The sequence below is a fragment of the Lactuca sativa genome, chromosome 2, assembly GCF_002870075.4.
Source record: "Lactuca sativa cultivar Salinas chromosome 2, Lsat_Salinas_v11, whole genome shotgun sequence".
Classification (NCBI taxonomy): domain Eukaryota; kingdom Viridiplantae; phylum Streptophyta; class Magnoliopsida; order Asterales; family Asteraceae; genus Lactuca; species Lactuca sativa.
In genome coordinates, this window is record NC_056624.2 from 136,156,487 (window position 1) to 136,171,295 (window position 14,809).

The 14,809-nt window shown below is 31.7% G+C and overlaps 1 protein-coding gene across 1 annotated transcript; it reads right to left on the reverse strand.

The window, feature by feature from the left end:
• Positions 1-2,142: 2,142 nt before the first annotated feature.
• On the reverse strand, positions 2,143-3,178 carry LOC111884685 (zinc finger protein 8). The gene has a single exon (XM_023881002.3). It carries the CDS (start codon positions 2,976-2,978, stop codon positions 2,232-2,234), a length of 747 nt encoding a protein of 248 aa, XP_023736770.1. The 5' UTR covers positions 2,979-3,178; the 3' UTR covers positions 2,143-2,231.
• Positions 3,179-14,809: the final 11,631 nt, after the last annotated feature.

The following is a 14,809-nucleotide window of genomic DNA, read 5'->3' on the forward strand; positions in this document are numbered from 1 at the left end:
ATATTACATACATTCTACATTTTTCTTCAAACTTGTATTTCTTTTAATTTCTATGTGTTTAATTAAGTATAGAGGAAATGTTGTTTTTAGTTGATGGTTAGGTATCAGAGATCGAATAATTTTAGAACTGCTTTTATAAATTGTCTTAGGCCGGGAGAGTGATGTTATGCTTCCTATCATGTGATTTTAATTTTCGGTAGCATTGTCACTGTTATGTCAATATTGCCACACTACATGCTCAAAATGTTATACTAAGACCATTGGCGACGAAAAAAATCACAACTATACATATTTGGGTTTGTCGTAAATACATTTATATATCGCCGCTATTATGATGTCCTTAATACTTTATAATTACCGTTAATACGGTTAGTTTATTGGCGATACATATATCGCACTAATGATACGTTGATATTGTCTGAGCTACTTCTATCGCCGATAAAATCTATCATCGGTTATGATTGTTGCTTTCTTTCTAGTTATTTTGCCTCTCAATCAAACAAATGAAAAAATAAAGTTGTAAAAGGTATTTTCACTTTAATAGTTAGCGGCGAAATCGTAAAATACTCTAGGCAAAACTTGCCAACACCTCTTATTTTGACCTTAAGAGACGACATCTACAAAACATGGTTGAACCCTAGCCACTGGATCACTCTAATTTATCAACATTATGGATTTACTGGGCGCAAAGCGCATATATCAAGACCCTTAGCTTTAGCGGCGACACTATTAACGACGATATGAGTATTGATACAAAGCGTGTTTGCTTTGTATTGCCGCTAATAGTTTTGCCGCCAAAGCCAATTTTTTGTAGTGTGAGATGAGATTATTTAAAATGACATTTTAAAAAAAATTTAGCTCTCTCTCTCTCTCTCTCTCTCTCTCTCTCTCTCTCTCTCTCTCTCTCTCTCTCTCTCTCTCTCTCTCTCTCTCTCTCTCTCTCTCTCTCTCTCTCTCTCTCTCTCTCTCTCTCAGCATGCCACGTTGGTGGGACGGTGTTTGTTGAGCATGTTATGGTTGTCGAGCCCGCTCCTGCAAGCCTATATGTGAGCATGTAAAAATGACAAAATCTATATTAATTTATATAAAATTATAATTGTATTTTATAAATAATTACTATTTATTTACTTAATTGAAGTTTGGTTGTGTTTATACATGAAAACTATACTTATGATTTTAACTGTAAACCAATATTTGTCAAGAAACAATCATAATTAGTTATAACTATCCGTTTGTTATAACCTTTTCCAGATGATTTTATAAATGGCGCGACCTTCTTTTTTGCATGAAGAAAAGGGTTTGTATAAATATATGACTGGGTGTGATTTCTCGAAATAATATAGAGGTTCTGAATAGCGATAGATGCAGGAAGAGGCTGACAAGTGACAAGTGCGATTGTTCCTATAGAATATTTTTAATTACTAGAAATGCTTACGATTTTAAAAAATTAAACTATAAATAAAAAATATGTCGGCCACAAAAAAATTAAAATCAACTTGACAGATTTTCTAACATCGTTCTAAATTCAAACTCAATTGACAAACTGCAAACTTTATGCTGTACTTTAATAACTCTTTTTTTTAAACGAAAAAAAAAGTCTTTGTAAATGCTACAGAATTCACGAGACCAATAATACAACGGCAATTAATGGACATAACTCACATAAGAAAAATGATTAAAAACATAAATACCCTTTTGGTCGTTTTTTGCAATCATTAATTAATACCTTAATATATGATTCTTGTTATCACATACTAACAAACATAGGATAATTAAAATGTTCACGTGTGGTTTTGGTAAGATCTAGGGAAACATTTTGTTCCAAAATTGTGGTAGTTTATGAAAGGTGTATCTGCAGAATTCCAAAACAATGTACATTTAGAAGACTAAAAGAGAAATGTACAACTACAGAAGCCCATAACTAGCAACTGACACTTGTACTTTTTGCATTCTGGATATGGTTATAGCACAAACAATAACAGCACCTGTGCACCACCACCATTGAAACCTCTTCTTGAACTTCATCAAAAATGGCATCTTATTATGGCCTCATTTCCAATATCAAATGTTCTTTTGATTTTGGTTTCTTTTTTTCTAAGATTTTTTGGATCTGGGGAGGTTAAGAGTTTGAGATGTTGGTAATTACGATGTAATGATCATCACATAATGATTGGAATTTAATAAAATAACAACTATATGTACTTTATTAAAGAGAAAAAAAGGAATTGATATTATAGATGTAAATCCAAACTAACTTGATCTTGAACACTAGGCTTCTGTTCATACGGATATCGGATCTGAGAATTAGTCCCAGTTCCAATTCTTGACACCTTCAAGCTGTCAGAAAATGTCGAGCTTCTAGCCGTCGGATATCTCCACACGGTCAACGGATTGCCATTGATGGGTGTTTGATGAGAGCTTGAAGTTGTAATCCCTCCGTAAAACCTGTTAGTGTTGTTCGTAATGCTAGTAGTACTGTAAAGATTACTGGTAGTATTTGGGCGCCAGGAAAGTGGTTGTTGTTGGTGGTAGTAGGGTGGGCCGTGGGTGGGTGCGGCGGTGAGACGGTGGTAATTCATAAGACCGTACATTTGTGCCTCCGTGAAGCTTCCATGGAACATGGTGGACTGAAGGTGAGCTCGTTTGGCGTGTTGTCGTTCTCTTTTATGTGCGTTTTGATGGCCTCCTAAAGCTTGAGAGGTTGGGAAGTTTCTGCAACAGTAGTGGCACTCGAATTTCCGGTTACTTTCTCCGGTTTCTTTAGATTCCTCCTGGACGACGGCGGCGGTGTCGTTTGAATCTGACTCGTCGTTGATGATGACGATGGATGAGTCGGCAGCAGCACCGGCGCCACCACCAAATTCTTTCCCAAAGAGCCTAATGCTTTTTTCTCCGAGCAGTGAGGGGCGGATGAAGGGAAGCTGAGAGAAAGACTCCACGTTCATGAAATCGTGAGTCTCTTTGTCAGCTTTTTCCATAATCGTGGTGGATGAAGAGAGGAGGACGGCGGCGATGTGGTGGTGTAGGAGAACTGTCGGGAGGATGGAGAGAAGTAGGGTTGTAACTTATATGTGTGATGAAGGGTTTACTATAAAGGATAAAAGGAACAGGATTAAAGAACATCTACCAGACAAAAAATACAAAATTGTATCATACCTATAAATTATTTAAATATAAGTTATAGTACTAGTAAATTACATATAAAGGAACAATCACAAAGTGATGCACATGATATAGTCCATTTAACATTGACCATATTTTAAATTAAAAAAAAAGGATAATTATAGCACAATATATTAAGGGAAATTGAGAAATTTAAATATATTTTAAACAAGTAGTTTTTTTTTTTTTTTTTTTTTCAAACTAACGACTCTCTTCAAAATGTGTATGTCGGAGCAGACCTAAACATGCGAAGCTATTATATATATATATATATATATATATATATATATATATATATATATATATATATATATATATATATATATATATATATATATATATATATATATAGGGAAGAGTTATATGGAAAATGAATGATTAGGGCAAAACATATTTGAACCAATGAAAACATGACAACACATCACTTCCATAATAACTTCCACAATACATTACTTGTGAAGAAAGAAATGGACACGTGTCATTTGATTATTGGTTCCGGTAGATGTTGCCCTAGTTATTTGTTTTCCATAGAACTCATTCCTATATATATATATATATATATATATATATATATTAGGCGAATGCTCGCGCGTTGCGTGAGATATAAAAAAATATTGTATATTAAAAATAACTAAATCATTGTTATTAACAATTAAATAATAATTTCATAAAAAATATAAAAATTGATTTTTAATAATGGTATTATGTTGAACTATATTATAAGAGATAAAGTTGGAATTTGAAATTGTTTTACATATACAAAGTTATATAATTAAAATAGAAAAAAAATTAATTTTTAAAAATAAATAAATCGTTATTGTTATCTATTAAATAATAATTTCATATTGAATTAAAACGTTTATATTAAATATTATCATTATGTAGAAAATACGATAATAGAGACATCTTTTTATCTATCTTAAATTTTATCATTTTATACAACATATGATAATAGAGACAACTTTTTATCTTAAATAGTAAAAAAAATGTTTTGTATCATAAATATTACTATAATTATGTAGGACATATGATAATAGTGACGTCTTTTATAAGGTTAAAACTTTAAATTGTATTACATACAATGTTGTAAAACTTGGCTAACACAACCAAATACTCGACATTTTACATAAACTTGGCCTCCAATGGAAGCGAGTTTGCCTAACTCAGTCAGGAGACACTCGGATCCTTATTAAACTCGATTCAAATCTAAAAGATACGTTCCAAAATCATTTTCGAAATTCTGCAATTTAATTGGCCACTTGTCGACAAAGACAATCTCACCAAAGAGTACACTCAATATCCTACAAAGTTAAATGCAAGGAAGATCTCATATCTTACTCCTTTAAAATATTTTACAACCTTTTCTATTTATAGAGGAGAATACATTCTCTTGTTTACTCTCACGATCAATGTGGGATGAAGATATTTTAATTAAACCCATTTCTTTATTTGCCAATAATTTCATTTTGTTAAATAAAATATTAAATAATAAAAATAAAACGTTATTCAAAAAAATTATTGTTCAATAGTTCCATTTTTCAGTAATCTCGTAAATTGCTATAAAAAATTAAGTTTTTATTGAATAACTTTTTGTTAAATCCTAAAATCATAAATTTAGTTAGGTACTTAATATAGAAAGTTTGTTTATATGTATTTTTCATGCTTCAAAATGTTATTATAAAATAAATTCATTTATAAAATATAATAGAGTATATATTTCGTGCTTTTGAATCAAAGTGATTTTCAAACAATTATAATTTTATGTTTAGGTAGATTTTTTTTTATATTTATATAACATTATGTAACTTATAATATTATTATAAACAATCTGAATAAGACAAAATTGCAAAAATGGTCCCTGTGGTATGCATTTTTTGGGGTATTAGTCCAAACCACGACTTTTTTGGATTGGTAGTCCTTTTGGCCTACTTTGACTGTGGTTTTGGTCACTCGAAAAACTAAAAAGACTAAAATTCCCTTCTTGTATATATTTTTATATTTATTCTATTTAATTTAATGTTTTATTATTAATAAACATTGGGCTCCAACCCTCTCTCTCTCTCTCTCTCATCTTTCTGATCATCTTCTTCCTCAAGAACAAATCTGAAAATCTGGAGTGTGTGTTGTTTAAGAAAAAACCAAGAAAATATGGAGCAACTCATCATCTTCGTCTTCAAAACAATAAAATCGAGAGGGGTTCGACATTGCAAGGCCGCTCGGACGACCTACTTCGTCTTTTGGTCCAATCATCTGTAACACAAGAAGGAAAAGAGGATTGATCGGGAATCAAACCAATAGCGACTGTCGGTGGTCCTGAGGAGTTCAATCAAGCAATAAGGGTGAAAATTGAGACTTATTGTGGTTGTTTTTGGTCTGTCGGTCAAACGAAATGGAATGGGTCTTCGATTCCCATTAGACCGGAGACGAAAAGGGACCGCAAGCAACATCTTCTTTCTTTCTTCTTTTCCTGATTCGCTATGAATCACAAAGAAGGAGTCGATTTTCCGGCGGTTCAAGCCTTCAATCGGGGTTGTGGGGGTTAAAAAGGGTAGCAACAGCCGGAGAGGGTGCTTGTGGTGGTGTTTCTCGGCAGAAGGTGGAAAGAAAGGGGATATGGAGGTGGTGGCAGTGGGGAACCAGGAAAACATCATCAGTGATTCTAGTTCTTTGACAGGGGAAGGAGACGAATGGGATGACAGTCGTTGGGAAGGCTGTGAAGGGTTGTCAGAACAGTACAACATCAATTCCGGGCGTGTTTAACAACGGGTGTTGGGGCTGCTACTACCGGTGAAGAATCACCGGTCCTTTCCTTCTTTTCACTGGTTCTACAATGAGAGTGGGTGTTTTAGGTGATGGATCATTAGGAAGAAAGAGAGAGGTGGGCCCAGTTTTATATTTAATAATATTAATAATTTTAAAAGGTGAAAGAAAAATGAAAATTAAATTCATTAAGGGTATAATAGTCTTTTTAATTTGGAAAGGGACCAAAACTACATGTAAACTAACTCAAAAGGACAACCAATCCAAAAAAGTCGTGGTTTAAACTAAAACCCCAAAAAAAATGCATACCACATGGACCATTTTTGCAATTTTGTCTTTGAATAATCATGGGAGTTTCAAATGTATGTGATGAAAGGAAAATGCTTCATTTATTGGTCCAAACTGATCAAACTCGGACCGATTCAACTTAATAAACCAAACTAAATAACGTTTTTTCTATTGAAACCCGGTTTGCATATATTTTGTGTTTTTGAATCAAATTTATTTTTCAAACAATTATAATTTTATGTTTAGGTAACTTATTTATAATATTATAAGAAACAATTTGAAAAATCATGGGAGTTTCAAATGTCTGTGCTGAAAGGAAAATGCTTCCTTTATTGGTCCAAATTGATCAAACTTAGACCGATTCAACTCAATATACCAAACTACATAACGGTTTTTCAACTGAAACTCTGTTTGAACCTAAAAATATTTTGTTCAAAACCGTTTGCGGGATTCTAAAACATAAATTGACAGTTGCCAATAGAGACAATCTCACCAAAGAATAGCCTCTAACATCCTAAAAAGGTAGGCATAAGGAAGTTCTCATGGTTTGGTCCCTTTGAAACATTTCACAACCTTTCCTATTTATAGAAGAGGAAACGTTCTCTTGTTTACTCTCACCATCGATGTGTGATGAAGACATTGTAATAAAACACGCTTTCTTGTTAATAAAACATTATTCAACTTATTTAGTAAAACACTCTTTCTCTTGTTTACCCTTTCTTTATTGCTCAATAGTTCCATTTTTCTATAATCTCGTAAGTTGCTATCCAAAAAAGTAAGTTTTTATTAAATAATTCTTTGTTCAATTCTAAAATCATACATTCAGTTAGGTACTTAATATAGAAAGTTTGTTTATATGTATTTTCAAGATTCAAAAGTTCATTATAAAAAGAATTCATTTATAAAATATAATATGCATATATATTTCATGCTTTTGATCAAATCGAATTTTCAAACAATTATAATTTTATGTTTAGGTAGATGTTTTTTATATTTATATAACATTATGTAACTATTTTAAAATATCATTGGAAACAATTTGAAAAATCATGGGAGTTTCAAATGTATGTAGTGAAAGGAAAATGCTTCTTTTATGGTCCAAATAGATCAAACTCGGATCGATTCAACTAAATATACAAAACTACATATTTTTTCTAGTGAAACCCGGTTTGTATGTATTTCGTGCTTTTGAATCAAATTGATTTTTCAAACAGTTATAATTTTAGGTTGAGGTAGATGCTTTTTTATATTTATATAAAATTATATAACTTATCTATAATATTATTAGAAATAATTTGGAAAATCATGGGAGTTTCAAATGTTTGTTGTGAAAGGAAAATGATTCTTTTATCGGTCCAAATTGATCTAGCTCCGGTTCAACTCAATATACCCAACTACATAATTTTTTTTTCTAGCTGAAACACGGTTTAAACCTGAAAAAATTCGGTTCAAAACCATTTTTGGAATTCTAAAAGTTAACTGGACATTTGCCAATATAGACAATCTCACCAAATAATACTTTCAAAATCCTACAAAGGTAGGCATGAGGAAGTTCACATGGTTTGGTCCCTTTGAAACATTTCACAACCTTTCCTATTTATAGAAGAAGAAGCATTCTCTTGTTTACTGTCACCATCGATGTGGGATGAAGACATTGTAATAAAACACCATTTCTTGTTTATAGAACATTATTTAACTTATTTATAATATTATTATAAAGAAATTGAAAAGTTAGGGGAGTTTCAAATGAATGTGGTGAAAGGAAGTTAAAAAAGGGGGGTTTCAAATGCATGAGATTCAAGAAAAAATGCTAGTTTTAAAAGTATATATATGTATGATATGATATGATATATATATATATATATATATATATATATATATATATATATATATATATATATATATATATATAACATTAGGTATAAAATTATCAAAATTGACTTTATTTTGATTGAAAAACATAATTTTTTTTTCATTGTTAGCTTTTTCCTGTTGCCTTTAAACTCAAATTATTTTTTATTTCGTGATTCAACTAGAACATTTATGTACTTCGAATGTGTTTTTTTATTAGACCTCTAATAGACTTCATAACTTCCTCCAACATTTACCTTATGTCTACTTGCATTGTTTTTATTTGATGAGTTATAGAAAGAGGTTTATTGAGTTTTTTAATGTACAATTTCAATCTTTCACTATAATTTTCTATATTGAATTTTAATATGTAGACCTATAGCTTGTTGGTAAATTATTTTTATAAATGGATTGTGGTGCAAAATCAAACTTATAAAACTCCATAAAAAATATACAAAGTCTACATAAACCCTAATAGAGGATGTAAGACATATGGTAGAGAGATTTGATTGTATTTTATTAAAACTATGTAGCTTTTTACCGTTCTATACTTAATATTAGGTACATAACAGCCATATATTCTCCACGTTATATATATATATATATATATATATATATATATATATATATATATATATATATATATATATATAAAGAGAGAGAGAGAGAGAGAGAGAGAGAGAAAGGAATGATCATTATAAAACTAATATAAACTCATAGAACAACATAACCATATTTATAACTTTATGATTATTTTATAAATACTTTAGATTAAAAGGGTGCACGATAAAATTATGCCCCCTTACATATTAAATCAAACATGTATAAGGGTATAGTGGGAAATTCACATCTTTCCATCTTGAGTCCTAACAAACCTTGTAAACGTACACATTGCATTATTCAATACAAAATACCTCGATCCTTAATCTCTTACTTACGTCTTTTCTTAAAACCCTAACCCACCGGCCGATCAACACCAATTCCAGTATTAATCCTTCACTAATGATCTTTTTCTATATTTCACGAAACTTGTTCACTACTAGGATCATGGTGGAGTTGAGTAATGGTTGTATTGGGTGAACGGAGGATAAATTTTCGACCAATCCAAAGAGGTCTAGCGTCGTCACCTACATTAACATATCTGATAGTGAAGGCCACCCCATGTGCTACAACGCTTGTGGCATCTTCAAAAAATCGAAATAAACAAGTCATCCTCTTCGTTTTTATTGGAATTGAAGGCACCATTTTTTGGCATCAATATTAGAGGATGAGTTAAGATCGATCGTTGGAAGAAGAAAAGAAAATGGGACATTTATTTATGATCGATTTGTGCTTCTGAGGTTATGTCTACTCACGTAATTGACCTAAATATGAAGGAATTTATGGCCACTGGTGGTTTTCTTTTATGTTGGTACAAATTAGAAATTGACTCGACAGATTAAAATCGTTCTTGAAACAAAGATGAGGAAACATGGTTGGGAACATTCGTATCATCCTCTTAAGGTTGTTTGATCTTGTCCATATGCCATTGTTGAAGTTTTTTTTTTCATTTTTATGGTTAATGAAAATCTTGGATTTTGGTGCTTGATTTTCCAATAATGTTTTACATCTCTTATATACACACCATTATTTTAGGGTTTATGAAGATGTAGCTTATATGTGTCTTGTTTTTGTTAGATCGTAAGATTTTTAAGAATGAAACCATATCAAGACGTAATCAAGAAGGAACACACGAATGTAAATAAGATTTGACTTTTTATTTAGAGGGTAAAAGGAATACAATTACAATTATACAATGCTTCTTTTCAAAAGATTCCCTCTACTACTAACTAATTGTCCTTATATATATGACACATAAGGAAGTTGGTTATGCTTCTAACTAATAAGGTTAGGACACCTACGCATAACACATCTATCAAAATAAAGTAACATAAGCTACGAACATAAGTACAAAAAAATACAAAAACAAACATATTGTTTGCAGTAACAAGTAAAACTATTACATCAAACACCAAACACTATTTTGCATCCAAACTCAAAAACAATTTTAAAATACGAACCCCAACCATCTCCCCATTTGTATTGAGTTGCTAAATAGATCTTCACTTTAATTATTCAAAATTTTCAAGAATAATTCTGATCACAATAATGCGAACCCTTATCCACCAACGAATCAGTTCAGAGACCTACTTGATATTTTCAATGGAGTTTGAATTGCACATATATGTTCTAGTAAGGATCCCATTAAGTGTTTCTAAACTAAAGAAATGTTTATCCTAAATATACCACATCTTGTTTAGAACATCTTTGTCTTCAAGCACTTTGTAAACAATTCCTAATGATTCTTTCTGAATGAATCCTTCACGTATTCCACTAAGATCACATGGTTGTATATAAGGTTTACACTTGTATTCTTCTTCATAACTATGGCCATTTAAACTTCCATTTTACATAACTCCATGTGATAAGATTTGATCATTCTATATAAGTGTTGGAGTTGTAAACAAAATTTAGATTCACGTTTCTTTAACATTCCATACATAGCAAAAAAATCATGTGGATTCATGGAAGGTAAATTAGTAAAGGTAATAACTGTTTGTTCATGGTTAGCACTCCTTAGAATTGTGATTTTGTAGTTGGTAAATTCACTTGGATGAATTTCTTATATATTCTTCACACTATTTATTCTCTTCAGAGACCAAACATTGTATTGTGGTTGCGAATGATCCAAATAGAACTTGAATAACTTCTTATTCACACTTCTATTTGACAAAGCATCTCTAACAGTATTTTGAAAACCTTTAAACAGAAAAGCTCGTGATGTGATCGGAAATCCAACTAACAGTCAATAGCGTTTTCAATCGCAAATGAAGAATGTGGTTGAAGCCAAAATTTATTAAATTTCTCAATGGATTCTTTTTGAATTCTTTCCATAGACCATTCAAGCCAAATAAGTTTTAATGATGTTTTTGTAGCTTTACGTTCTTTTTTTCTCTACATCCTGCATATCCAGCTAAATCTAAAGTTGTTTCATTTTCTCAATCTCTTCATCTTTCTTTATACGAGCTTCTTTCTCTGCTTCTTCATTACTAGGATCAACTTCATTTGGTGTAAGAATTCTCACATTACTTGTTTCTGCAGCATCCCCAAAAAAATTTAAGCATTAGGAACCATATCGTTTATTCTCCTCTTCAATGACCGATTGCTAACAGTAATCTTCGAAGAATAAATCCTTTTAGACATATTAGGAATAACATATGTACTTTTGAGCTTAAGTTGAGAAGGTTCTTCTTGACCAATATTTTCCACATCCTCTCCCCTTGTTACGAAGTAGCCCTGCTACTTGGAACACCGGAAGAAGGTCAAAAATAGGAAAGAATAGGAGCAAGTTTCGCATCAAACATTTGAGATAGAACATCTTTTTGTTCCACAATCCGAACAATACGTTGATTTATCACAAAATTTATCCCTTTCACTAATGCAAGTTCCTCATTAACATTATCAAAAGACTTCCTGACTTGGTTTAGTTCCAGCTTCATAGATCTTAACGTGTTGTCTTTTTCTGCTAAACGATCAGCCATTTTTGCTTCTACATCATAATTTCAACAAGCTTGTTAATGGCAGAAACACCATTTGCACGATGAATAGAATTTCCACAAAGAATGACATCTTTTAGGGTTAGAACGTTGTGAGAATAGAATTAACATTTGAAAGTGCATAACTGGCTTGGAAATTGCTTTAGAAATGTTTGAATTTGTCTCAATGATTAAATTCTCTTGAGCATCAAACAATCTATTACTTTAAAAAAATAATTATTCTCAAGGTGTTCTCATGAACAGTCGTCAAGTTCTGAATGTTTGTAGGAGAAAACAAGTCTGTCCTACTAACAAGCGCATTCAATTTCCTATTCAGCATCTCATAGTCTTTCTTAGTGATAGGAGCAATAAAAACTTCATCATCCATATCACTTTCATCAACTATAAAAGAAGCGACCGAAATAGGTTTAACAAATGGTTGATATGAATCATTAATATAAAGTTACTCATCATCTTGAACAACAAACTCAACATCATTTTCTGAATGATGTTCTAAATTAGGAATAGGTGGAGTTTGTGTTTGTTTAGAATTGGTAGTAGAAGTTGGTGGAACAATAATGGCCTCTTGTTGCATGGTAGAAGGATTAGTTGTGGACACTGTAAAGATAGGTGGTGGTAATGGAATTGTAGTAGAAACAAATGAAATAGCTGGTTGATGAGTTAGAATAACTATAAGTTTAGTAGAAACAAAAGTGTTAGAAATAGGAATACTTGTTCGTGATGGAGACGTAGGAAGGACAATAGGAGACTAAGTAAGATTTATGATAGGTTCATTCATGATTTTATTGCTAATATCATGTTTAGTATGAACAGAAGTAGTGTTCGTAGTCATAATGGTAGTATTTGGAACATGAATGTTTGCATCAGAATACCTGGCAGTATCTTCATGAATGAAGTCATAATCATTACTAACATCACTGATCGTATTTTCATCATCATCTTCTTCATCAACCACAAAGACTTTTGATTTTTTCTTCTTTTGCCTCTTTGATGACTTAGCTTTCACATGAGCTTATTCATGAAGAACTTTCCTTTTTCTCTTTCCACCGGTTCTCCATGGAGCATTCCTATCCTCTAAAGCTACTTGTATAGAAAAAGACATATGTCTAGCATCATCTTTGGGAATTTTTCTTTAAATTGAAATAATCTCTTTATTCACTGGAACCTTGTTGAGCATAAAATCTAGAATAGCCCCAACATAGTGAAAATCCTTCTCATTGGTTGTTCCAAAGGTAGTTGTATTCAATGTCAAAAATTTGGCCATTTGAACATCTACTGTCTAAGGCACTTTATAGTGATCTCGATCATTTTTCACCATAATTGTCTAGAACCTCGCACAAGATATATTTGAATCTTTCGTCGAAGAATAAGGACTCTAAGTAAATTGAACCCAAAAAATTTAACCTACATCAATCTTCTCGTCTATATACAACGCATATAGAAAGTTGTGAAACAATTTGTTTGTTATATCAGAACCCATAATCTGTTCTGAAAAGCATCATAACATGATGGTGAATAGGACATTCCAAACAAGGGGAAGTAACGACTTCATAAACTTGGAAAACATTACCAATTCTTCCTTATATCCCATCTGATGATAAACCATAAGGATATCCGAAGAAGAAACCAATTCAAGGTTAGAGAAATTATCACCAGATTTGAACCCTAATAACTTGGAGAACACCATCTTGGTAATAGCAGCTTTATGCCCTTGAAGTTCAAAAGCCATAGTATCGTGCATCTTGTTGTACCTCACTGAAGAATATGCCAAATTGAAGGTGAAAAAAGCAACTTCTTCATAATGAGTGAGATCCTTCTTGACAATCAAGTGATCCAGACATTCGACTATAGGTTGAAGAACAATTGAATACTTAGTTGCGTGAAGATCAACAATTTGGTTTTAATGCGGCTTAACAACGAGATAAAGTGATGAGGAAGATTGATCCATGAAAGAAACATGATCAATAGAGGATTTCATTGATGATGAATGAAAGAAGAACACTTAAATAATTCTTGAGAGTAGCAGAAATACTTCGAATGCTCTAGAAATGTTTGGATGTGTAAAGAGAGTAACAATGTGGAACAAGGGTATATATATGGGAGAGAATTTCAAACTTTTTGTTTAAATTTGAAAATTTCGGGTTTCAAGGAAACATGACCGACAAATGATCACCATAATTGTTTATGTAATCCCACGTCATACTTGCGTAACACGCCCATCATCATGTTCGATCAGTCTAATAGAAATATGTTATCTTAGCCAATCTTCAACATAAAGAAATAGATGAATATGAATGTGTTTGCAGAACACTGCTCACACTAACATCAATGAGTCTATTCGTAATAATGAAACATGCCAATTCGGTTTCAACAGTTTCATAATCACTAATCCACCATCCAACATTGAATATATTGAAATATACTACATTGGAATTACGAACAAGATTATCATCTTACAATGTTTCTTTTTGGAACTACAACCAAGGTAAAAAAGAGTTTCATCCAATCATGGGTAAAATGATTAGAGTCATGAACTAAACCTTTTGAAATCTTGGTTTAAGTTGGTTTGAAATGAGACCTCAAGGATTTCAAGTGAAAGTGTGTGAGATAAGATATTAGAAAAAATTTGTTGATAGGGACCTCATACGTACCATGGTACAAATGATATATAATCATAAGCCTAATATGTGCGAAGTCATGCCTCAGGTTGTTTTGTACCTAAAACCTCATGGACCCTAAGTGATATATGTGATTTTTTTAGAGAATTGAGATTTTGGAAGGTAGGTAAGATGGGTGTTGCATCATGTTACCCACGGTGATAGTAGAAAGATCATCGCACATAATTTTATAACACAATATGTTTCAAGTTGGATTGACCCAAAACCTTAGGGTGTTTTGCGAAATATGAATTGTATATGGACAAAAGAATGTTATCTCATGATGTTTGTACATTGAAACATAAATCATTTATGCCATCAATTCATAGTTTCATACTATAATTCATAAATAAATTCACCGTCAATTCATTTTGTTTTAGAAGATAAAACTTATGTTCAGGTTTGTATATACCCAAAATATTATTGGTTTTAAGATTAGTTAAGAAGAATCATATTACCTCTTCTATAAAATAATGACCAAGAAGTCATCTCTAA

Excerpts from the sequence above, each read along its gene's own strand:
- LOC111884685 (XM_023881002.3), bottom strand. The coding sequence starts at position 2,978 with ATGGAAAAAGCTGACAAAGAGACTCACGATTTCATGAACGTGGAGTCT.